We start from the raw sequence: 27333 nt of genomic DNA, 5'->3' as shown, positions 1-27333 counted from the left end.
ACCTCAAACTCCTGGGCTCAAGCAATCCTCCTGTCTCAGCCTCCTGAGTAGCTGGGACTACAGGCACAAGCCTCCATGCCCGGCTAATTTTTTCTGTTTTTAGTAGAGACAGAGTCTCACTCTTGCTCAAGCTGGTCTCGAACTCATGAGCTCAGGTCATCCTCCTGCCTCGTCCTCCCAGCGTGCTAGGATTACAGGTGTGAGCCATCGCGCTTGGCCACTTTAATTTATCTTCACCCCTAAACTTGGGTGATCATCTGTGAGGAAGGAAGTTTGTTGTGGGAATCATTTCTTAGTGTGCTGGCCATTCTCAGTTGGTCCTTATTTTTGAGTGCTTAATACTTCCTCTTCCCCTCTATTTCATGCTTCCTCGTTGTCACTAAGCCTTTTATATAGTGTCTAATATTTCTTGATTTGCCTACAATGTTGTAATCCAATATTTATACATTGGCATTGATTTAACAAAATATATTAAGTTCTTATTATTAATAAATACCAGATATTGTCCTAGATGCTGGATGTAACTACAGTAGGCTAGCATGTTGAACTCTAAATTGCTCTTCTCTGCTATCCAGACAATTACACTCACCAGAGGTCATTCTCCTTGCTTTATATTCCTTTGTTCAAAGGCTTGGGCTTCTGCTTCTGCCTATACTCTCTGAGTTTCTTACTGAGTTAACTGCCTGGTGCCTGTCCCTCCATCCTTTGCCTTGCTATCACAATTGTTTATGTGGAAATTTGGAGCTAAATTTATTTATTTCTTTATTATTATTATTATGTTTTGACATGGAGTCTCACTCTGTTGCCTGGGCTAGAGTGCAGCAGTGTCATCCCAGCTCACTGTACCCTCAAACTCCTGTGCTCAAGTAATCCTCCTGCCTCAGCCTCCTTGCACCACTATGTTGTCTAATTTTTTAATGTTTTTTGTAGAGACAGGGTCTGACTATGCTGCCCAGGCTGGTGGAACTCAATTTCTGAGCCTCATCCTCATAGCTGGCACTCTACTGCCCCTGGCTGTCCATTTCATGGGCCAAGTACCTACTCTATGAGTTTCAAGAAAATTGTTCTATCCAATTTCCTACCCATTCACTTCCCATACCCTCATACTTTGTCTTGCTGACTGCTTTCCTGAACCATGCTTATTCAGACTTTCCATACTTTAGGCTGAAACTCTGCTGTCACCTGGGCCTATACTTCAATGCCTCTCTAGGTCTAGTGGGCAGGTTTCCTGTCAGGTCCTTACTCTAATCTCTGTCTTAATGTGTATGCCCTATGTTTTGTCATTGACAGATCCTGAGATATGATGAAATTAAGATATGCTTGGGAAACCTTATTGGCAATCCATTCTATAACCCACTTTAGAATATTCTTTTTGTAATTATAGTTGATATTCTTTTCTAGCTTAATTCTTTGCTTGAAGTAGTTAAATGTGGTGACAGCTTGACTAAAATTATGGTCTATAAATGACTTTAACCAGTTGGAGGTAAATGTAGGCTCATTGTCAGAAATGATATTTTCATGTATGGTATATAACTGGCATGGAACTGATTGTTGTAACATGTTTGAGATACAACAAAGAGTATGTAAAATATTAATATTTTATGCAGTCAAAGAATTTTTACCTTGGAGTGTTCTTGAAAAAGCAACATGGACTCCTGTCCAGTATGTTTTATTTACTTTCCATTAAGTGGTACATGCTTTTGGTAGGCAAATAATCTGCCTTAAGATTCTTTATAATACAATTAGTTCAGAATCATCAAAATCAGTTTCTAGCCTATACTTATCAGGATGAAAAATTCTATGTGCTATTTTACATTGTGTCCAAGACACATGATAACTTCTTTCTTGAATAACAATAGGTTTTCCTCACAAAGAACTTTCTTTATAAGCAAAGTAATGTCTATTGACAACTTGTGAAGATTATACAAAACTCGAAGCAGTTGCTCATTTCACTCCTTGCCATTACTTCCAGACCTGGTATCAGAAACTGAGTGATTGAAAATCCTAGATATGTTTGATCTCAGGTAAAATTTAATTGATTTGAAGAATCTCAAGAATGTCTGTGAACATTTGAACTTCCGATGGAATTGCAAATCCTAGCCTGAGTCCAGGAAAGGAAATCAGTATATAACATTGTCTTCAAGGCTACTATGGAATTACTTAATTCAAGGCAAGAGCTTGTATTTAGCAATGCATTCTCAAAATGGTTTATTCCATCTGAAAATGTACAGATAAAGCCAAATTGGTAGTAGGTGAAACTAGAGACTCCTGGGCTCATTTCCCATTTGCTGCATTGTTCTATCCATAGATGACACTGTTCTTGATTTGTAAGCAGTCTGTGCCTCATTGCCATCTGGCTCAGCCCAGCTCCAGCACCATAAGGTGAACTGAACTGTTAGTGGTAGGAAATAGTGCTCTATATTTGTCACGATGTACTAGCACAGACCCAGAAGTCAATAACTGCTTGACATTCCAGAAAACGTTCTCATGGCAGTGAGTTAAACTTCATGGAATGTCTTTTTCCAGTGGATGATGAAGTCATTTAGCAATGGTTACCTTTTGTGGAAGAAAATCTTGTTAAAAAGTAAGTAGCCCCAGGAAGGCTTGAAGTTTATGCTCTTGTTTTTGACATAGACATACTACCCATTGTACATATTTTATTTAGGCTAGGGAAAACACTAGATGCACTGATATGGTAGCTTAAGAAGATAACACAGGAAGTTCCAATTATATGTTTTTTTCCCTTTTTCCATTTGATTATATGTTATATTGAGTTGATGTGGAACTTCTAAAAGTCCTTTTGTGTTTTCATCTGTATTCCTCTTAATAATTAGGACATCATCAAACCAGGTAGTGTGCCTGGAAGTTCAGAAAACAAAATCTCTGGGCAGGACTAGAAACTTCCAAGACAACAGGAGTTCTAGATTGACCTTCTTATTTCCCTGCCTTCATATCTGCTCAATATTCTCTACTCTTGGACCATATAGGACCGCCCCCAGTCTGTCAGGTGTGGGAACATATCACATCTACAGCTGCTCTACCTAGAGGAACTAAACACTCAATCTCCATGCCCTTTTGGTTCATATGTCTTCTGTTTGCTTAGGAGGTTCTTCTGTTCATTGGGGCATCTAATCCCTTGACCCATCAATATTTTTATTTCCAACCTTATCCTGTGTTCAGTTCTCCACATTGCAGCTAGGAAGATCTTACAATGCAAACATTATCATTCAAGACCTTCTGGTGACTTCCTATTAATTCTATGATAAATAACATTTCATATGACCTTTGACTTTATCTGGCTCTGTGCCTACCTCTGCAGCCTCAACTATGCTACTCTCCTCTTGTTCTCTAATGGCTGTTGCTTCTTTCTACTACAGGTCCTTTGCACATACAGTTCCCTTTGCCAATAATAACCTTCTCTCCACCTAGCCCTTTACCTAGTTAATGCCTATGAATTCTTACATCTCAGTTCCTAGATCACTTTCCAGGGAATCTTTCCTACTTTCACAGCTCCCAACCAAATAAGATTAAATCCACCTATTATAAGATTTCATTGTGTCCTATACTTTTCTAGTATCTGCCACTGCTTGTAATCATTTGTGTGAATGTTTGATTAATGTCTGTTACTTTATTAGAATGTAAGTCTCATGTAAAGGACTATTTATCTTGTCATTTTTTACCCATTGTACCCAGACTTTGGCACACAGTAAGTTATATCATTAAATATTTGCTGAATACATAAATAAATATACTTTTATCAATTTAATCATTATACTAATTCCAAACGGAAGCACTGATATAAAAGTTAAGGTTCTGAAATGATATAACTTGCCCAATATCACACATGTTAAGTAAATGGCAGGACTGGGATTCATTTTGCTACTATATCTATATGTCTTATTGGGGCAAGGATAGCTTTTTTTTTTTTTTTTTTGAGACAGAGTCTCGCTTTGTTGCCCAGGCTAGAGTGAGTGCCGTGGCATCAGCCTAGCTCACAGCAACCTCAAACTCCTGGGCTCGAGTGATCCTTCTGCCTCAGCCTCCCGGGTAGCTGGGACTACAGGCATGCGCCACCATGCCCAGCTAATTTTTTATATATATAGCAGTTGGCCAATTAATTTCTTTCTATTTATAGTAGAGACGGGGTCTCGCTCTTGCTCAGGCTGGTTTCGAACTCCTGACCTCGAGCAATCCGCCCGCCTCGGCCTCCCAAGAGCTAGGATTACAGGCGTGAGCCACAGCGCCCGGCCCGGGGCAAGGATAGCTTTTAAAGAATCTTAATTAGACCACACATTTTGTTTCAGAGTTTCACTATCAAATTAAATAATTTTTTATTTGTGATATAAACTGTATGGTATAGGGCTTGATTTTTTAAATAAAACAAAAACATCCTCCAGTTTAAATTAACTGAGGATATTTAAACAAGTTTTGAAATAGATATTTTGGGTCATTAAAAACAATTATATTCAAAAATGCTTGTGATAGGATATTAATTAAGTGGAAAAAAAAGCAGACTAGAAATTTATGTATAATAACATATTAATTATGTAAAAATGAATACAGAGAGACTAGAAAGAAGTATGCTATCTTATTAACAGGTGTTTCTTCTGGGTGATGGTATCATGGAGAATTTTGTTTCTCCTTATGTTTTCTGTACATGTCCAATTTTCTATAGTGATAATGTATTATTTTTTAAACGTTCTTATTTAAACTATATTTATTAAATAAACACTGTAGCAATAATAAAAAGGAAAAAATAATTATTAAAAGAACTCATAATCTTACTTCAATACTTGCAAAATCTATTTGGTGATCTTTAGTTTGATTATATTCTTGTTTCAGCTGCTACTTAGTTTTCACTTTCTAATGATCGTTGACCAGTTATCTTTGCTTTAAAATTTTAAACCTTTATAATGATAAACATACATTTTAAGATGTGGTACAGATTAAAGGAAGAAACAGGCGATTCTTCATTTATTAAAAGTAAATTAGACTTCAGCATATTACGGTGGTACAAATGTTTAGGTTATGTATATTGCCTTTGCCCCACCCAAGTCAGAGCTTCAAGCGTGTCCAGATCCAAAAGTTTGAAAACCTTTCTTCACATTATATTTGGCAACACACATTGTTAACATCATATTTACTTACCCCCCCACCTCATCCTTACCCACAAAACAGCAAGCAAACAACCTGTGTAACTTCACAATCAGTGGTTTGTTGAGACACCTCAACTCAAAAATCCTTTGTACCTCACTCACAGCTCTGTTGCAGATTTCCTTTCGGTAGTGTGAGAAACACAAATGCATCATCTATGACACTGACTTTGTTTTTGTCCTTGTGGACAAGGGAGCATGTTTTAAATGTTCAAATAGATGTTTAAAATGTTTAAGATAGCATTTGATATGTTACTAATAGCATTCCTTACCAAATAAAGCAACAGTGTAAGTAGAATAAAACATTGTTACAGGGTATTACTTGGGATCCATTTTAGCTACAATTCTGTTATCCGAAGGCAATCATTTAATCGATTCATTAACATTTACCAAGCATTTATTAACTACCTAACATTCTTCAGTTATCATGTTATACCTAGTAAGGAGACTAAGAGAAAAATGATGTTGTACAATCTATCAGCAACAGTGTACCAGCACCGTACAACAGAACATTCTGTGATGATGGAAATGTTCTGTATCTGTGCTGTCTAATGCAGTAGCCACCAGCCACATGTGGCTATTGAATGCTTGACATATAGCTAGTGTGACTGTGGATCTGAATTAATTAATTTTTTTAAAATAACAGTTTCATTGAGATATAATTCACATGCCATATAATTCACCCATTTTAAGTGTACAATTCAATGATTTTTGGTGCATTCAGAGTTGTGCAACCATCACCACATTTCGTTTTCATTACCCTAACAAGAAACTCGGTACTCATTAGCTGTCACTCCCCTTAAACCCCCAATTTCCCCGGCTGTAGGCAGCCACTAATCTTTTTTCTGTCTACATGAATTTGCCTATTTTAGACATTTCATATAAATGGAATCATAATAAGTGGTCATTTGTGACTGGCTAATTTAATTTTAGTTTATTTAAATTTAATGACCCCATGTGGCTAGTGGCTACTGTAAGAAGCAAATGAAGTGAAAGACCAAAGACAGATGCCTCAGGAAAGCTGAGGGCGAGGAGAAGAAAATCCTGTAGGTCAGAGAGACAGGAGATGAACCTGGACAGAGCCTAAAGATGACAGGTTCCTGAAGGAGGGGATGGTTAAAGTATCAAATAATGCAGATGGGTCAAAGAAAGTACAGTTTCAGTGTAATGCTAGGATAAGAATCCAGATAACAAAGGACACTGGAATGTGGTATTGGTGAAGAATTGTAGGCAAGCAGTACTTTTATGACATTTAGAAATGGAGGGAAGAAAGAAATATTCAAGATAGCTCCAGAGGGGTGTCAGGACTGATGGAAATTTTATTTTCTTGCTGTTAATGATATTTTGCATGGAGGCATGAGTCTATATCTAGGCATAAGAGACAGATTCAGTGGAAATGAAGAGATTAAAAATGATTGAGCAGAGTTCTGGAGGATGTGGGTGAAGGTGACACCAAGGTCGTCAGCATAGGAGTGAGCTCTGTCAGGGAAGATAGAAGTTGTCTTTCTCAGAGGCAGTGGTAAGTAAAGATGCAGAGCAATTTTTATATAGAAAGAAAGGAAATTCAAAGAGTTCATTTGCTTTGGTAGACTAGGAATGAGGCCTTCTGAAAGCAAGTGTGGCTCCTCCAACTGTACTGTGATGATCATATGTGGAGAAGGGAGTGCTGAAAAGTTCCCCAGACGGGGTAGGGCTGTAGGTGGTGAAAGTGTCAATCATTTATAGGTCTGTTGTTGTCCAGACGAACCTATCTCTAAAAAGGGACAGACATTTTCAGGTACCTAAAGCCATATGAGGTCCAGAGAGATCCCAATGTGTCAATTTTTGCTACTAAAAAGTGACAAGTGCCCAGAAGTTTACATCTGAGATCTTTAAAGAAGAAATGTAGCTCCCTCAACTCACTCTCCCTTCCTTCTTTTCCTCCTTCCTTTTTGTCATCTATTCTTTTTACACTTTGTAGAAGATAGTGCTTCTTGCCCTCCAATGTTATTTTCCTTACAAAGAAAAATAAACCATAAAACTTCGAAAAATTCAACATTAATCCAAACTATAACGAATACAGATTTTATGTTATAAGTTATAATAAAACTCCAGTATTTACTTTTCTGAATCACTCTTTTTTTATTTAATATTATAACAGTTAGTGAAAGAGCTAGGAAGTACTTTGAAATTTCTAACTGAAAACAACTATCCAAATATAATAGGGAAAAATACTGATTAGTTTATATTGAATTAATTAATAACATTGCTTTAGAACAAAATTTCTTTATAGATGTTTTAGATATTAAAGCCAACTTTTATGGTCTTGTCAACAGGTAAACATATATTTACCTATGTATTTATTTATTTTAGGCTTTTAAAACCAAGGACGGCTATCTGGTAGTTGGAGCAGGAAATAATGAACAGTTTGCTACTGTGTGCAAGGTAATGTATAATTTTGGGGATGAGTAGATGATATATACAACAATCCACTTTGTACAAAGCCAGGGAAAGTTCAGTTTTGCCTAGAACATAATCAACTTAGGACTCCCTGTGGTAGTACCGAATAATATACCATTTTTATTCTTATAAAAGGGAGAGTCTAAATTAGCACTCTGTATTTTTTATTATGATACTTTGCTGTAGTTTGAAATGAAGAATGATAGTAGCTTAAATTGTCCTAAAACTTTTCCTGTATACCAGTCCAGATAAAAAGGGAAGGGAAAAAAATCAATTTTAAAGGGATTTGTAACACTGGGACTTCTCTTTCCCTTCTTTCCTCTCTCCTTTCCTCCTTCCTTCCCTCCCTCCTTTCCTTTCTTCCTGTTTAATTAGACCTGAATATAGTTAAGCTACTCCCAAGTTTATTTTGTTTACTACTAGAAATTTAAAACATTTTTTTTCAACTGAGCTTTTGCTTAATGAGTATCTTTCCATAAGATTTATGTTTTAAGCATTTAGAAATTAAGGTTATATTAAAAGTGTTATTCCTCAATGAGGCCTTAAAAAAAGGCTTTGGAATCATTTAAAATAATTTTTTAATGATTAGGGATATTCTAGATTTTTAGCATTGCCTAGACTTTTTTTTTTATTTGATGTTTTTACTATTTATCTAGACTTTTGGTATTTTGTTTTAATTTAAGGCCTTAGGTTACCTGTTCACTTTTTCCAGTTTTAATCTCAGAAATAGAATATATTTTTATTTTTTTACATGTATGCTAAAGCCTTACCTATTGAGGATTTTTTTTTCTTTTTCTGATTGAAAAAGGATTCATTTTTGTACTAACCATATTACCATGAACTTTCAGTTTTATGAAAAATGTCTATGAATTCCTTAGAGGAATCTTATTTATTACACGTAACTTATTATGTACAAAAATCATTCATTACTGTGCCTCTTTTGTATGAGAGATTAACAAGCAGAGCTAAAACCACAGCAAAGGGTGGGAAGTACCGCAAAGAAGGTGACAAATGGAGATAGTTCCGACTGCAGGAAGGGCTGGAACTTCTGAGGTGGGAAAGAGGGGTGCTTTTATAATGGTGGCTCTGAGTAAGTGTAGAGAAAATTGATTCAAACATTTGATCTGGGATCAAAGAATCTTTATTATGAACGGTCAATGTTAAAAATATGAACCATACGGAAGCTGTTGCCTGTGAAGTCATTTGCGTACTCTAACTGCAGAGATGTAAAAGCCAGTTCATTGCTATAAACGAGTACAGATTTTCTTCCTGGGCCATATGTTTTGGAGTTTTCTCTCTCCAGAAAGTTGAGTGGGGGGAGAAAATTACTGGTTGACATATTCTTCACTGTTGAAAATAACTGTACTGAATTCTTTTTATTTTTGATTCATTACTGCTGATCAATTTGAAACTTTTGAACTTCCTCATAAATAACCGTAAGAACATTTTTTGAAAGAGATTTTTATTTCAAAGCAGAATATTTGCCATAAGTTTAGTACTAAAATATGATTTATTGTTATAGTGTGTTATTACACATCTTTTAAAAAGGAGAGAGTATCAGAGGGCCTCAGAGAATGGCATACTTGACCTAGATTTGCCCACATGTTAGTTAGGAATGATAATCCCTGTTATGAGCCATTATGGCAATGTCTATAAAACTCTTTGAGATTCTCAGATGAAAAGTGTTATGTGTGTAGGATTTTAGTGTTATTTACATCATTTACTAGGCGTCAGAATGCTGCAATTTGATTGACTTTTTCAAATCTTCATATTTATATCCTTACATGTAAACTTGCCCTAAAAACCTTCTCACCTAAGAAAACATTTTCTGTTCCCCTATTTTGATGCAAAGTTCTCCTCCCCTCCCAGTCATATACAGCGAGTAAATTTCTTCTAAGTATTTTTTATTCAGATTTACTTATTATTGAGGAGTTCATCATTCAAACTGACATTATAGAAGGTGAGGTCCTCAGTTTTTGACAATGAGCCCATCAAAATTGTTCTTTTGCCAAGTAAGTTCCATTGGGAAAGATGGGGAGACATGTGCCATTATTGTGTGTGATTCTGTGATGAATTAGTGGGATTTGCTCATGCCTAGTTTATCTCCAACTTAGAATTTGATATACTGATTGACTAATAATACTTCTTGGAGAGGGGCCCTATTAGGCAGCTTCCATTGGCAGGGATTTGAATGGGAGCAAGAACATTAGATTCAAGGCTTAGGGTCCAGAAAATCTTCCTGTGTATTCAGTGAACCTATAACAAATACTATTTTAGTTCTTTAGCATGATACAGAAGAATAGGGAAAGTGAACATATGTAAGCTATTTTAAGCTGATTGATGCCAACACTAATGGGTATTTGTATTTGAAGTATTGAATATTGACATCCTTTTTAAAGTCATTTAGACTGAAGGCTTCTTTTATTGGAAGCAATATGCATTGGTTCTCATGTTTAGTATGCATAGGGATGTCCTTTAGCCCCATTCCCAAAGATTTTGATTTAGTATATCTAGGGTGAGGAATAGGAAACTTCAATTTTAATAAGCACTGTAGTTGATTTTGGAGCAGGTGGTCTGAGGATATTATAGCATAACTCTTAAGACCTACTATGAATCTTGTCATTAGTCAGGTGACCCCTGGCAAGATACTTAATCTTTTCTAGACATCTATTTCCTTATGTATAAAATGAATATTATAATATATAACTATACTAATATCTAACTTGTGGAGTTTTATGAGTTAGAGAAGTAAAACAATTAGTATAGTCCTGGCTCATAGTATGCACTTAATAAATGGCCTCTATAAAAATTACGTGTGGAGATTCTGGTTCTGGGGAGGATAGCATAAGTACATTCCTCCCTTTCTCTTCCAGTGAGCACAGTGATAAAACCTGGACAGAATAAATGAAGAATCTATTTTAGGACTTTGAAAAGTACATAGTAAGAAAACCAGAATTTGAAGTACCTCTAAACTGGCAGTAAATTTATCAGTTTTCTCTCTAGTTATTCCTTTACCTGAGTACTTGGAAATGAGCACCAGGCAACAGTCTTAGCTAGGAGATGCTCTTTATTCCTGGCACAAAGGAGCATGACAAGGTGAACTCTAATGTCAGAGGGAATGCAGAAGCCTTCAGTTTTTTTTCCTTCTTTCCATCTTTTAATGCCCCAGCCTTCAAGAGATCCTGCAGTGTCAAAAGCAAACCAGCAGGGGCCAAACTCTGAGGAAAAGTAATTTTCTCTTCATTGCTGAGCTGTGAACCCAAAGAAAAGAGTAAATTCTTATTGCTTTTTTCCCTGTCTCCCCATTGCTTGGCCTCTGCCCTGAAAATATCTGGGGAGTGGGATAACCAACAGGGGAGCCCCAGGGAACTGGAAAATGCTAAAGAGATTACAGAAGAGAAAAACTTCACAAAGCAACCATTGAAGTTATTTGTGAACTCTTGAGCTCACCCCTGAACTGCACATGCATAGATCTGATCCTAATCAGCATACCAAAGGTATTGAGAATTGAATTAACAAATAGATGATTGCCCAGGTTATAGTGTGACCATTAAGTGGGGCATATACAAGACATATCCAAACAGCACTGCAAAAGCTTTGAAACCAACATTAGAATCAAAGCACAGAGAAAGTGGGTTGGAACTTGGAGCCTGGACCTAACCAGATCAATTGCCTGCTAAAAATTAATAACAACAAAAATTCTGTGTAGGGTTTAAACAAGACCCAGTGGCTCATAATATACTATTCAAAATGTCCAGGATACTATCCAAAATTATTCAGCATACGAAGAACCAGAACTTGCATGAGAAAAAGCAATCAATAAATGTCAATGCCAAGATGACACAGATGTTGGAATTAATTCACAAAGGCTTTAAAACAGCAATTATAAAAATGCTCTAAGAAGCATCACAGACACTGTTGAAATGAATGAGAAAGTAGAAATATTCAGCAAAGAAATAGAAGATATGAAGAAGAACTGAATGGAAATCTTTCTTTTTTTAAATTATTTTTTTTAATTTCAGCATTTTATGGGGGGTACAAATGTTTAGGTTAAATATATTGCCTTTGCCCTACCTGAGTCAGAGCTTCAAGTGTGTCCATCCCCCAGATGGTGAGCACCACACCCATTAGGTGTGTATATACCCATCCTCTCTTCCCCCTTCCCATCTGCCTGACATCTGATGAATGTTATTACTATATGTGCACTTAAGTGTTGATCAGTTAATATCAATTTGATGGTGAGTACATGTGGTGCTTGTTTTTCCATTCTTGTGATACTTCACTTAGTAGAATGGGTTCCAGCTCTCTCCAGGATAATACAAGAGGTGCAAGATCACCATTGTTTTTTGTAACTGAGTAGAACTCCATGGTATACATACACCACATTTTATTAATCCACTCATGTAGTGATGGGTACTTGAGTTGTTTCCACATCTTTGCGATTGTGACTTGGGCTGCCATAAACATTCTAGTGAAGACTTCTTTTTTATAGAATGTCTTTTGTTCTTTTGGGTAGATGCCCAGTAATGGGATTGCTGGATCAAAAAACTGAAAAATATAATAACCAAGAAAAAAAAATAACATCTCACTGGATGAGCTCAATAGTTCATAAAAGAAATGCCAAGGAACCTGAAGATAGATCAATAGAAATTATTCAATCTGAACAATGGAGAAGAAAAAATGATACCTTCTTGCCACTCAGAAAAAAAAAAAAAAGAACGATCCTCAGGAACCTGTGGGACAATAGCAGAAGTTCAATATTTATTTATGATCTTGTAGTCCCAGAAGGAGTGAATGGAACATTCCATTACATTCATGGAAAAATCAGAAATGAATGAAAAGCAATAGAAATAGTAAATATCTGGGGGAATATAATACACTATTCTTTTCCTAGTGAATTCTTTGAAATATACTTGTTGGGTGAAAGCAAACATGGGATTTTCAGTGTATGTAGATGTAATATACAGACAAATAACAACATAAAAGGGGAAGAAAAAGGGACCTATATGGAAGTAAATTTTCTGTATTACACTTAAAGTGGTAGAATATTGATTCAAAATACATTGTGAAAAGTTAAGCATATATACTACAATTCTCAAAGCAATCATTAAACATCTATACAAAAATATAGCCAAAATAAAAATGGATAAATGTAATACTAAAAACTTTCAATCAACTCCAAAGAAGTCAGGAAAGGGAAAACAGAGAAACAAACAGAAAAATAGTGAAATGATCAATCTAAATAATCTCAAAATATCAATGATAACATTAAACATGAATGGTTTAAATATACCAATTAAAAGACAGAGGTTGTCAGAAAAGATAGGAAAAACATGATCCTACTCTATGCTATATCCAAGAAATTGATTTCAAATATAATGATATTTTTAAGTTAGAGGATGGAAAAATATATAAATAAAAGATACAACTACTAAACAAAAGAAAGCTGGAGTGGGGCTATATTAATAATGGACCAATTTTTGTCATCTTGGAAAACTCATTTGCAACAAATTCTTATGCAAGGAGTTATTTAGCATTTGCACTGGCAGAGGAGAGATTGGATGATCTGAATTTGTTAAGAAGTTGGGCAACTTCACATTTCACAAGGGATGTTTACTTTTCCTATATCAAAAAATTAGATTCCAGTAGTTCTTAGAGTATAACTGATGCTTTGTTTCTATGCCTTCCTATTAGTACAAAGTCCTTTTCTTTCAGTACCAAATTATAGTATGATCTATATTATTTTAGATGACATTTTAAATGGCAGGTGAACTTAACATATGTTGTATCAATAATGCATATAAAGTGATGATAGTGTACATGAACACTATGACCAGTAGGCAAAGACAACTGTCACAATTCCTTTCTGGTAATCAACTCTTTTAAGAGACCATAGCTTACAAGAAGCATCTACATTAAAAAAGTAGATGCTTTATCTACATTAAAAAAGGTGATCTTAGACTTGATGGAATAGAATAATGTCTTGAAGATCATATATCTCAAAGAGTTCACATTGTTTATCCATGGGTCATTCAGTTGGTTGACAAATATGTTATCAGTGCTTGGGATATGTCAGTGAACAAAACATTTAGAATAATCTGACCTTGTGGAGCTTATATTCTAGCAGGACAGACATACAATAAATAATAAACATGATAAAGATGTTAGATAATAAGAGTTATGGGAAAAGAAAAGGACAAGGGAATGGGGAATCAGGGGAATAGGGGTTGAGTCAGATAGGGTAGGCTGTGGTTGGCATAGAGGAGTCAGGGTAGTTGACATTTGAGCAGACTTGGTGAAGGATGTTGACATTGGAGCAGATTCAGTGAAGGAGATGAGGGGTTAGCTAACTGGATGCTGGTGGAAGAAGTTCTAGGCAAGGGAATAGCTGATGCAAAAGTCCTGAGGCCAAAGTGTGATAGACATGTTCCTAGTCAATCCAGAAGCTGACATGGCTGCAGCAATGAGAAAACAGAGAGAGTATGGTAGGAGGTGATGTCAGAGAGGTACCAGGGCCATATTGTGTGGAGCATTTCAGGTATCATAAAGATTTTGGTTTTTGCTCTCAGGAGGCCATTAGATGATAGAGTATTACAGTTTATGTTCCCATGTCTACATTTTTCATGGAGCCCTCTCTCCCTTTCCTTTCAAACAAGCATATACTTTATTATTTCTTTTGGGGGAAACTACCTAGTTGGAATACTTCACATTTATTTAGTGCTTAGTATGTCAAACACTTTCATGTACATTGTGTTTCATTTTATCCCAGGCAGATGTCTCTTTAGAAATATTTTGAATGGTAGCTGGCATAGCTAAGGTGGAAGGATAATTATTTTGACCATTTCACACCAACTTTAGAGAGAAAAGACAAGGACACAGGGGTAGTAAGTCAAATGCAGAGGACACACAAGAATCCCAGTTACCCTTGAGTACACTCACTTTGTAGGGTTTTTTTTGTTGTTATTTTTGTTTGTTTTTTTAATGTAGCTGATGGTGTTTTCTGGGTTAGGCCAGATTTATAAATTTAACCTGTGACTTAGTGAAGACACTTGCTTTTTCTTGAAATGACTTATTCACTCTTAGGGAAGGAGGGTTTCCCACTGCTGGACAATCGTTGAGGCTGATTCTGGGATCAGGTGTGATGACAGGGAGGTTTCTAGAAAGGGCATTATAAGTGGTTTTGCTTTTTAAAATCTGTAGAGAGTAATACTGTCTTTATTATTCCTAAAGGAAATGAATAAGTGGAACATGTGAAAGAGAAATTATACCATTGAGATGGTCTCTTTCCTTCGGGGAATCTTCTTCAGTTTTCTCTTCTTTGTAAGATGATTAGTGGATTGATTTTATTTAAACTGTGGGAAACAAATGAAACCATTAAATGTTTATATTGAAAGAAAATACATAAATAAAGTCAATGAAGCTTTCTGTAGGCCACAGGGCCTTCCCCCAGCCCATAAATGCTCTGTCTGACTTTCCAACACAACTGCCAAACACTGCCTCCACACATTCTTTGTAAAACTTCTTTTCCATCCCAAATCCACTTGGTACTTTCATTATGGTCTTGTTAAAATTGAAAGATTTCCAAAGGGATTTGCAAGATAGATTTTCCTTTTATTGAGGAGGAGAAAAAGAGGAAGTATATAAAAACATTTCTGGTTGGTATTTCTTCAGGGAGACATTGATAAAAAATAGTGACACTTCTATAGGAAGAAGATCTTTTAATTTGACATTGTTTTAATTTTGAGCATTTGGGCAAATGTATATGCTTTCCCTTTATTTTAGCAGCTTGTATAACATACTGGATAGAACTATTGGGACAGATAATATAATTCTATTTACATGTGCAACAAATGAGTAAATATATCTACAAGGTATATGTTGATTATGGGATTCATATAAGTGTAGACATCCATGATATTGGTTCTCAGGATTAGGTCAGTTTTACCTGATTTTGTGTCTCCCATTTCCTCTAGAAAGAATCTTCTTTTTCTATATACTCATATATACAAGACTTATTATGGCAGTCTGGGAACTCATCTTCTATGTTCCAATATGTACACATACATGCTTAAATGTAGTAAAAAACTCTTATAAATAGCAAACCCAGTCATCAGCATGATCCATCCTAACTGTGTGGTCACTCTTCCTCTTTATTGAGAGGTATAAAGACCAGCAAGAAATATTCTTGGGAAGGGAGCAATAGGCCCTGCACACGAGCATCCACAGGTAGGTACATGAAAAACTTGTGAATTACACTTTAAAATTATTTTTATCTTTTAGATCTTGAATTTGCCTGAGTTGATTGATGACTCCAAATACAAAACTAACCATCTTCGGGTACAGAATAGAAAAGAGCTTATTAAAATACTATCTGCACGGTAAGCTTGGGTCTAGTACTCAGACATTTAAAAATTAATATGTAATAAGCATCTATCTAGTGCTTTGTGGGTTTTTCTTGGCTTGTTTGGACCAATTTTTAATTTTCTTCCACTTCGCAAAATTTGTTAGTGGAAAGATATTTCAAAGGTATGTTTTTTTCTTTTGTTCAAAAGCGTTTGAAAGCATTTTATATGTTTTATTAAGTACTGAGTCAAAACAATGATACAAATAAGAAAATGACAATGACTTGAATTAAGTTGTTTCTCTGTGGCTTGTAACTGTTTGGGTTTAGTATATCATGATTAGTAATAACAACAGCAACAATAATAATTAAACAGATAATGAAACATTATTTTATACTTTTAATGTGTTAAATGCTCTATGTACATTATTTCATTTAACCCTTATAATCATCCCATGAGGTAAATTCAATTATTCCTGTTTTACAGATGAGGAAACTAAGGCAGAGGGAAGTGAGGTCAATAGTTTGTTGGCTTTTCTGAGCCCCTCTTGTGAATCATGATGTTATTTCTGAGTCATTGAAAATGCCATGGTGAATTATGGGTCATAAAATATTAATTAATTAATGCTAATTAATTATTTGATTTCAAAATTATTTTTTTCACGTCTGGTTGTTCTTTTGTAACACCTATACCAATATTTCACATTTGTCTGAAAAAAAGTAATAATTTTTACTTTTTCCTATTAGTTTCACTTTTCTTCCTCTATATATCTTCTCAATCTGTAGAAATAGTTTTGGGGGATCCAAATGCCTGCATTTACTGTTCTGCAATATTGAAAATTTGCTCTCATCATGCCAATAAATTGGATACTTTTGTTCAAATATCCAGTCTTTTGAAGAGGCCCATGTGTTTACATGTAGTATATATCAAAGTTCTTAAAAATAAAATTATGCTAATGTTATTTTTATTTCTGTTCCCTTTGTATTTGGGGATCTCTACATGAGTATCTGAGTCAACATTCATTTACCTACTTTTTCTCTTTCCTAGATTTTAAAGACTTCTCTACACTGCCTGTATCTTTTCCATGTGCTAAGTGCTCTTCACATCAATAGGGGCTCTGTGTGTGGGACTGATATACACAGAGTGGGGGAATGAGACTTGGGTGCCCCTTTCCTGGTCATTAGTTAAATATAACTCCAATTCTACCGCAAAGCCCCAGAGCCCTCAGTGATTAACCTTTCTCCACATGAGAATTGGCCATTTATTTCTGCTTTTTGTATCTTTGCATCTCAAGCATTTTTAATTCATTTAATTCATTGATATGACTTTTTCCTTTCACACCATGGTTACCAAGTTTCAATAATAGCCACTTGTGAGAACCTTATCAAAAGCTCTTTGATAGTCTAAATAAATCATGTCCATGCTGTGAGAAGAGTGAATCCCAAGAAAAATACAAAACCTAGGCAGATACAAGTGTCATCTTGGTTATTTAGTTGCCAGCACTTTTATAGCTTCAAGAACCACAAAGTTAAGTCATTGGTTTCCTATATGCTAAAATTTTATTTCTCTGCTCAATTCTATTATAGGATTCAAATGTAGAAAGACTTTTGGCAGCATCTGTAACAGATTAATTTCTATTTTCCCTCATTGGGGTGAATTAAGTAATTTGTCACTTTATTCTTGCTGGTTTCATATATATATATATGAAAGTGGGTTTTTTTTTTCATTTTGGAACACAACAGGTTGGTAGATTTTATTTAGAACTAACAAGGAATAAGGAACAAACTACAAGGAAGAGACTAGGAGGGTAGTTTGAAGAGAGGAAATTTGGGAAAGAGGTCACATTATCATAGGTGCTGCTGTTAAAACACAGACTGCAGATAGAGCCCTTGGTTGATTGCCTCGAGGCCAGGTTTTGTGCTTTCTTCTGCTCATGTGTTGACATTTTTGGGTGCTCTCTTAGGATGTGCAGTTCTTCAGGTCTCCTCCAGCTTAAGTCTTTTCTCCTCCATGGTGGTTCAAACAGTGACAACCAGGGAAGATTGGAATATTGATTCATTCCCACTTATAACCTTGTCATTTGTTTTTCTGAACCAATGTCACTGGATTCATTATTAGTGCTTGACTTTCAGAAGTCTCTGCAAGTGCTTTAAAAATTATCATTTTCATTATATGAGTCTCTGTTTTCTCACTATTCAAAAAATTTAGTGGCTCTCCATAAATTACAGGATTAAATCTGGTCTCTTCAGTCTGACATCCAGGATCTTCCACAATCTGACATCACCATTTCGGTCCAACTTTTCTCATAACTGCTTCTGTAGGAAGCCTCTGCTCCAGCCATACTCCCATTCAGTTTCTTTTGTTTCGTCTCTGAAATGATTCTCAGATTTGCTATTATTCTGAAACAGAGTCATGCTTCAAGGCCAGTTCTTTATCCCCGTGAAACTACCCTCTAATATCTCTATCTGAGTTCCCAGTCACATGACAGCACCTCCAGGAAAAAAGGTGTCCTTTCTGTGCCTTGTCAGTTGTCCAATGCAAGCACAACCAGCGTCAGTTGTTGTTGGGAATGTTGTTGCTCAGGGGTCTGCTCAACATTCGAGTCCTGGTCAGCACACCATGACTTTCATTTTGTAGCCATCTCAACTTGTGAATCACTTTGTTTCCTAACAACAGAGTTACATTAGCTCCCAACCACAAAACGGAGGTCGGGAGAAGGGAAGGAGAGGAACCAACATTTGATGGATGCCAAATACATGCCAAATAAGTATTATTCTTCTTTCCATTTTAATGATGAAAATTCTGAAGTTTAGGGAGGTTAGTCTCAAGGTCAGGCACATAGTGAATAGTTAGAATGGAATTCAAAAGGCCACACCTTTTCCATGTATCACATTGCCTCCTTGAAGTGGCGCATGAAATGTTACTGTGTCCTTGTTTGTTTATTCACTTAATAAGTATTTACTGAGCACTTACGATGTAGTAGGCACTGACTATACCAAGCATTGGTGATAGAGAACAGAAAGAAACAGATAAAGTAAATTACTGAAAAATAATGCAGGGAAGGCAAAGGAGGAGTGCCAGAAGTGTGTGTGAGGCTGGCTATTTCATTTAGGCTGGTCAGAGAGGGCTTCTCTGATAAAGTGACATTTGAGCAGAGGCCTGCAAGAAGTGAGACAAGATGTGGGAGGAGGGCCTGCAGATATCTGGGAGAAGGATCCTAGGCAGAGTTTAAGGAGTAGCGCAGAGGATAGTGTGCCTTGAGCTGGGAGCAAGAGGAAGAGCGGCGGTGGTTGGGTTCAGAGAGGGTAGAGGAGGTGGCAGGCAGAGCCTGTTGTGAAAGTCATGACAGCCCTTGTGACAAAGTAGTTTCTTAACCTTGTGAAATAAAGAATTTTTTTTTTTTGGTCAGAAATGAGTTTGTTTATCAGCAACTTCTATTTTCTATCTAACCTGAAGAGAATTCTTGAAGGGAATACTCTACATGGTACAGTTCAAAGTATTTCAGCACCACAGAGTCAGCAAGACCTCCTTGCTCACCTGGAGAGGTCAGAGAGCCTGAGTTTAAAGGGCATATGCTTCTTATTCATTCATTCATCCATTCATTCGTTCACTGTCACTTATTTGTGCAACAAATATTTATCAAACACCTACTTTGTGCCAGGGACTGTTTTGGGCACTGGGAATGTGCACTGAAAAATAGACAAAAATCCTTGCCCTCTTGGACTTTCACCTTTGCAGACTTTCTAAAAGACATGTTTCCTTTGTTGTTTTCTATTTTTTTTAGCCCTTCCACAAAACATTTGTTTTGATGGGCTTAAGAAGTTAGTTTTCCATATTTTTCATATAATCTTTTTAAAAAAAATTTGCTTCCACAAAAGTATTGCAGCTAACAGGCTCTGCCTGTTAGTCATTTGTCTTCTAATCTTTTTTTTTGAACATGTTGATATACATGCTACAATTTTTAAAAATGTGGTTTGTCAGTCATTTCTATAGTAAAAGTATAGCTTTAGTAACAGTAGTTGTAGTAATTATAGTTACTCACATGGTAACTACAATACCATGTGAGTACCATATTTTTGCCTGTTGTCTGTTATTAAACATTACATACTAAGCACTTTCCTTTAATTCTCATAGACACTTTTGTCAGCCTATATTTTTATTTTAGAAAATCTTTGAAATATGTAAATATGTAGAAGGATTTGTGAGAGTGATTTTGCACGGCACATAACTTTAAAAACAAACTCTAGGAATGATGGACTCACTGTGTTTATTTTTAAAAAAATTCTCACCCCTTACACCCAATTTAATATCCAAAAGTCAAAACAGAAGCATGTATGGGTTTTTACAAAGTCTGCTCTCCTAAATATACACATAGCTTTCCTCTTGTGTTTCAAAATCTTCCTTCCAAAGTATTTTTTTTTTTGGGGGGGGAGCAATTTTTGAATACTTCTCTCCCTGCCCATGGTGAGCATTTTTTAAAACTTTTTGGAATCAGGTGATTCTACTATGAAATTTGTAGACTCTTTTGAAAGTACTTAACCAGAGATGTCAGTCACTCACCTCACTTCTCTGTTATTCTTGCTAAGTACAGTTTGATACTACTCTCTGAAGACGGTCAGCCTCATTCAGGACAGCAGCTGCCTGTTTTGGTCATCAGCTTCCTTTCCACAGCTAGCACACACAATTCCCCTCACATGCTCTCAGGTGTTACTATTCCCCCACCATGGCTGTGAGCAAGTCTTTTTTTTATTAATCTAAAGATGGAAGACTTTCCCCTGGAGCTTGCCATTTTATCCACGGTGTTGCAGAGAGTCTGTTTACCCAGCTGCTAACATTGAAAACTAAAAGTTAAAGCATGTTAAAAATCCCTAGCTAAAAAACAGAAGAGGAGATCTAATGGAGACTAATCCAGGGCCAGATAAAACAAACCTCTTCTTTGCAATGCCAAGGAGCAACAAACTCTTAAACTTGTGCTACTCACACACCGGATCAGCATTTTTACAATAGTTAGGACCTCAAGAGGGCGATTGAAAGTTGTGATGTGTATGGAAACCAAAAAGAGAAGGATAAAGATGATGTATTAGTGGTTGGGGAGAAATAATAGGAAGACATGAAATGAGAATGAAAGAAAAGAGAAACAATGGAGAAAATATTAATAGAGATAAAATTCATTTTTATTTCTCCTCTCTTCCTCTCTTCACCAACATTTATTGGCCATGGACTGTATACCCTGATACTACAGATACAGAGATGAAAGGTGAAGCCTGGGCTCTTGAGTAAGTCAAGAAAACAAACAAGTCAAGCATAGATTTATGTAGGTAGGGTGTGGGAAGTGCCAGGGTAAACATGCACAAACTGCCTGGAGGAACCCAGGGAAGGGCAACTACTATTATTTTAATCTGGGAAAGTCAGGGAAGGCTTCCTGGAGAAGATGCCATTTGAGATGGGTCTTGAGGGACAAATAGAATTAAGCAGATGAAGAAAAATTTAATTCGAAGAAGGAAATATTGACCTGAGTGTAATTTTATAGCAAGAAGAAGAAAAAAAAACATGGGAGAAGAAAAGAAATAGAGATGGTCCCCAACTTACTGTTTTGCCCAACTTAGAATTTTTTGACTTTATGATGGTGCAAGAGTGATATGCATTCAGTAGAAATCACACTTCGAATTTTGAATTTTGGTCTTTTTCAGGCTAGTGATATATGTGGTATGATCATCTCTTGTGATGCTGGGCAGTGGCAGTGAGCAGTAGCTCCCAGTAGACTCACTACTATAAGAGTCTGAGCATGTTTAAGGCTAGGCTAGGCTAAGCTATGATGTTCAGTTGGTCAGGTATGTTAAATACCTTTTCATCTTATGATGTTTTCTACTTACAATGGGTTTTATCAGAATGTAATTCCATCCTAAGTCAAGGAGCATCTGTAGTTTGGAAAGATGCAGATGACAACATTTAAACTGGTTTTGGAAAAATGTTACACATATAAAGCAAGTGCATGTCAATATAGTAAGTCAACATAAATAAAACTGACAGCTTTAGGTAAATTCACCTTTTAAAATACTGTGGCAATTCCTTTACTAAAATGAATAATTATTTTTGGTTTTGGATAATTTGATATTTTCTTAAGTTTCTGACATATGATTGAATATTTACTTATTTTTAGAGTTTACTATATTAAAATTGTGAAATTATTAATAAATGCCCTAATTCAAGGTCTTCAAAACAGAAGTGCTAAACAAATATTTGTTGAATCAAGGGCTTATTAATGACGTTCCTCTAATCTGATCATTTTCAAAATTTGATGTCAAATTATTTTGAATAGACTTCTGCAAAATATTGTAGAGTTGGATCTGGAATATTTCTTGGCAGTTAAGAGAGGAACTGTAACTTCAAATGTGCCTAAATCTAATGTTAACTAAGAAAACCCTGATATCTTGATACCATTAGGCAAATTTGATCATTCCACTTCCCTGCCTGGGTCTTTCTGGGGCTCTCAGCAGCTTTAATGATAAATTCAAATCATTTACCTTAACACATGTAATTACACCTCCTACCTTGTTGGCTTTGCTATAGCCACACAGCCACGTGCTGCTCCTTATAATGTGTACTGCTCTTTTAATCCTCTGTGTCTTCTCACATGCTCATTGCTTAACAATAAACAATAATGAAGCTTCCTAATCTCACTGGCTACTACCAGTCCTTTAAAATAAGCACAAGTTTTAGAAGCTTTTCCTGCCTTGCTTGTCTGTTCTAGGCCTCCCCTCTTATGCTGCTGCATCAAAGCATATACCACACTCAGCTGTCATCAGTCATTTACTTCTCCTCCTCCTTGAAAAGACAGTGAATTTCTTAAGGCAGAGACTACGTCTTTTTGATTTTTATTTCTAGTGCCTATTTGGGTTTCCAACACTCAATCGATGTTCTTTCTGTTAATGAATGTGTGAACCAACAATGTGCAAAGCTTTCCAAGTATGGCAGAACTGGCCAAAGGAAAGAGAGGGAAGATCCCCAATGTCTGGTCCTATGAAACAAAAAGAAGAGAGCAATGGTGGTTGGAAATGAGGACTCTGAACTAAGTAGAGAGTTGTATTATGATCAAAGAATGTCAGAAGACCTGAATTTGAGACCCTAGTTTCCATTGATCAGCCCTAAAGCTCAGGTTCTCCCAAATCAGATATATGTAACAATACCTACATCACAATGAGAATTGAAACACAGGAACAGGCCTGAAAGCAGCTAGCACAGTATGAGCCTGTGGGAGTGCTCAGTCTGTTTGAGGATAATCTCAATCCTTAGAGAATCATACATTACAGTTCCCCAATTATTTTTTTCTATTTCAAAATATTAAAGGGTTACAAATGTTTTAGGTTATGGATCATTTTGTAATGCTTGAGTCCTGGCTAAAGGTGTGCCCATCATCCAAATAGTGTTCATAGTACCCGTTAGGTAGGTTTTTACCCCTCCCCTTTTACCTCCTCCACCTTGGTTGATTAGCACTGAGTTATACTTCCCTCTGTGCACATGTGTGCTCATCAGTGAGTTCTAAATTTAATAGTGAGTACATGTGGTGTTTGTTTTTTCATTCCTGAGATACTTCACTTAGGAGAATGGTATCCATTTCCATCCAGATTGTTGCAAAAGGTATTAATTAATCATTTTTATGGCTGAATAGTACTCCACAGTATACATGTACGACATTTTGTTGCTCTACTCATGAATTGATGAGCAGTTGGGTTGATTCCACATCTTTGCAATTGTGAATTGTGCTGCAGTAAACATATGAGTGTGGATGTCTGGGTGTGTTGTTGATAAAAAGTCTTTCTATCTTTTGGGTAAATACCCAGTAGTGGGATTGCTGAATCAAATGGTAGTTCTACTTTTAGTTCTTTGAGGCATCCCCAGTGAGGTTGTACCAGTTTGCAGTCCCACCAACAGTGTATAAGCATTACTTTCTCTATGGAACCATGTAAGCATCTATTGTTTTTGGAAGTTTTGATAAATGTCATTGTAACTGTGGTATGATTATATCTAATTCTGGTTTTAATTAGCATTTCCATGATGATTAGTGACATTGAGCATTTTTCATATGTTTATTGGCCATTTGTCTTTCTTCTTTTGAGAAGCTTCTGTTCATGTCTTTTGCCAACTTGTTAATACGATTGTTTTTTCCTTGCTGATTTGCTTGAGTTCGTTGTAAATTCTGGTTATTAGCCCTTTATCAGATGTGTAGCTTGCAAATATTTTCACTCATTCTGTGGGTTGTCTATTTGCGCTGTTGATTGTTTCCTTAGCTGTGAAAAAGCTTTTTAGTTTAATCAAATCCCATTTATTAATTTTTGTTGTTGCCATGATTGCCATTGGGATATATATTTTTTTATTTTCTAATAAGACTAAATTTATTCAATACCCTAGTAAAAGTTTTGATTATAAGTATCCAACAGTATAAAAAGTACAAAACAGATCTGTAGATTTCTAATATATTAATACAAAGTACATGACTACATACAGTACATCCTACAGGCAAAGAGAGGTGGAAGGGAAAAAAGAAGACTGTGGTTGAGGTCTAGTAATAAATAAATAAATACAGAAGTAGAGATGATCCATATTATAGTATATTCTACCCCCAATACTGCAGCCAAAATGTACCAAAAAAAAAAAAAACAACATTTCAAAATAACTCAGGAGGATGATAATGGCTGGACTCTTGTAATTCACCTCAAAGGCTGTGAGAGAGCCGATCCAACCAGCTGTGTAGTCTATGCATATGGTGGCTTATAGCATATAGGTTTTTTTCCAAAAGGAGGAAATATCAAATGTTTAGAGTAAGAACTATAAAACTATAGGGTGTCCATAAAAAGTGGCTCACTCCTTATTGTTACACTATCCAATTTTTAAAATCCAGTTTAAAAAATAAGCACTGAGTCATGTCATTATAAGGGAGGCAAATGCTCCTCCCTCATTATGAAAATAAGTCTGAACTGGTGATATTTTTCTCCTGAACTTTTAGAAAAGAGGCAAGAAGAGTACTTTGGTTTGGGTTCAAGTGAGAGGCTTTTAATGAGAATTTTAGAATTGAAGAACTCCAAGTTCAGGATATTTCAATGTTCAAAAAGCCTGAATAACAGAAGCCAAACCAAAACCAACCCACTTAGCATTAACACACACCTCTTTTCTTTTAGTAAATTTTACTTTAAATATAGAGTGAAAAACAATAAAAACCCTAATAGGTTAAAACAAGTCAAACATCCACTCTACACAGATAAAATCTTCACAAAGGTCAACTGAAGTAATCCAGAGCTAAAACTGAATTGTGCAGATTTTCAATGAAGTCATCAACAGTCATGTAACACAAACAAAGTCAATTATTTACATACTTGGCAAGCCCTCTAAGAAAATACGCCCCCAAAAGCATCAACCTTTGTTTTGTCCCATCTTGAAGACTTGAACATTTTATTTCTCAGATAGTTTAACATTTTTAATCAAGTGTGCTGTCTACCGTAGGGTAACGCTTTGGTACTATTCACCTCGGGTCTCACCTATCCCAAAGATTTGCCATTCCCCCCAAAAGAGCTTTCATTCTGCTTTAGAAATTTCACATAAATTAAAATCCGTATCAAATATTAATATGAAGGGAGGTGGCACAGGATGCAAAATATACAGTCAAGTTGACCTCTCTGTATATTTAGAAATTACTTTTTCCTTCAAGGTATTTCTAACAGAAAGCTCAGTCTGTCCTGCTTAATAATCAGTAGTACAGGTTTGAATCATCAGAACCTTGGCAAGACCTTAATATTTCAAAATTCTTAACAATTACCTCTAGGAGCAAGTCTGTGTTGCTGAGTTATGACAACTTTATTATCATGAGGGAAAACAAGTGTAGTCAGCCATCTTAAAATATGCCCCAACCACTGCTTCTCAATATAGAAAGACTAAAACTACATACTGTTTATCATACAACAAATCCCATCACTGTCCCCTGAAATTCCCCTTAGTTTCATTCATTAGAAGGGGATTTAAAAAAAAAAGAAGACTTAAAGAGCACTTTACAGCAGCATTCAGCTTTCCTATGCAATACTCAGCATCTTAAATATTATATACAATTCTTTTTTTAGTAAGCTAGACACTGGCTTCAGAGGTTGTGGAACTGGGGGGAAAATAACCCATTCGAAACTATTCTAGAAGTTGTCTTTTGGCAGAATAGCAGGTATCCAAGTTAAAAATAGGAGGGCCAGCTTGTTGCTTTGTGGTCTTTTCAAAACTTAAATCATTTTTTGTTCCCCTTCTACATAAAAACCTCAGTCACCACTCCTGAGTGGAGATGGGCAGAGGCTCTGGGCCCTGCTCCTCCGGCTTCTCAGCAGCTGCTTTCTTATTGCTGCAGCAAGGCTTGAATAGATGTGTGTCGATGAGGACTTCCCCAAAACGGCCTTTGTAGATAATCCCACAACATATTTTCTGTCTTTTCCAGTATGTGAGATCTAAAAAGGAAAAAACTGGTGTTCTATTAGAACCAGAAGCCATCTCTGTATCTGAGCCATCATCTGACTGGTTACTATAACACGGAGACTGAGCTGGGGAGGCACTTGAGGTGGTACTGTGAGCATCAGAATTATGACGTTTAAATTCCTTCTGCAGTTTACTGATCTGGTAGCTTTTTATCCTGTTTCCAGACAGAGTTTTCACTTTCTTTGGTTTCAATGTAGTCTTTAGGCTGGGTCCTGCCCTTACATCTACCACATGATTCCAGTTTTTTTTTTTGATCCTGCTGGCAACTTCTTCCATCTTTTCACAAGCAGGACAAAGGCATTGCAGATGTCTCCCGAACGAGTTTCATGCAACCCAAAACAGCTCTGGAAGTCCTTTTCATAGCGTTTACTGTCAGTGAATCGAGAACTGGAGGACTTAGCTCTGCAAATACAGCAGCCCTCTATACTTCGGTACATCTTTGGCTTGTGAAAACCAAACATCTTTTCTTCTGGGCAACAGTCTACGCCACAGGTGAACAAATGGGGAGCAAAACTTCAGGCTCCGAAGACACCCCGGGCACCAGGCGCTCTTGGGCGTGGTCCGAGGAGAGCAGGCGTCTGGAAGCCGGGGCCGCTCCTGAGCGACCGCGTGTTGCTCTCATTGTCGCATCCGCATCCCTCCGGAGTTCATTGGGATATTTTTCATAAATTCTTTGCTTAGGGCAATATCTAGAAGAGTTCCCTCTTATATTTTCCTCTAGAATTCTTATAGTTTCATGCCTTGGATCTAACTCTTTTGTCGATCTTGAATTAATTTTTGTGAATTATGAGAGGTAAAGGTCCTGTTTCATTCTTCTGCATGTGGCTGTCCAATTTTCCCAGCACCATTTATTAAAGAGGGCTTCTTTTCCCCATCGTACGTTGTTGTCTGCTTTG

General features: G+C 36.3%; 1 protein-coding gene and 1 pseudogene across 3 annotated transcripts in view; one reads left to right on the top strand and one right to left on the bottom strand.

The window, feature by feature from the left end:
* Positions 1-27333, top strand: part of SUGCT (succinyl-CoA:glutarate-CoA transferase) — a 684028-nt gene that overhangs the window by 233842 nt on the left and 422853 nt on the right. For all 3 annotated transcript variants that reach the window (XM_076006291.1, XM_076006292.1, XM_012752259.3), the window contains exons 10-11: positions 7506-7577; positions 15873-15970. In XM_076006291.1, the coding sequence (XP_075862406.1) occupies positions 7506-7577; positions 15873-15970 (170 nt within the window). The remainder of the gene's footprint in view (positions 1-7505; positions 7578-15872; positions 15971-27333) is intronic.
* LOC142872894 (SIN3-HDAC complex-associated factor pseudogene) lies at positions 26012-26917 on the bottom strand (annotated as a pseudogene).

The sequence above is a fragment of the Microcebus murinus genome, chromosome 9, assembly GCF_040939455.1.
Source record: "Microcebus murinus isolate Inina chromosome 9, M.murinus_Inina_mat1.0, whole genome shotgun sequence".
Classification (NCBI taxonomy): Eukaryota; Metazoa; Chordata; class Mammalia; order Primates; family Cheirogaleidae; genus Microcebus; species Microcebus murinus.
Note: the sequence above shows the minus strand (reverse complement) of the source record. Positions and strands in the feature narration are given on the sequence as shown.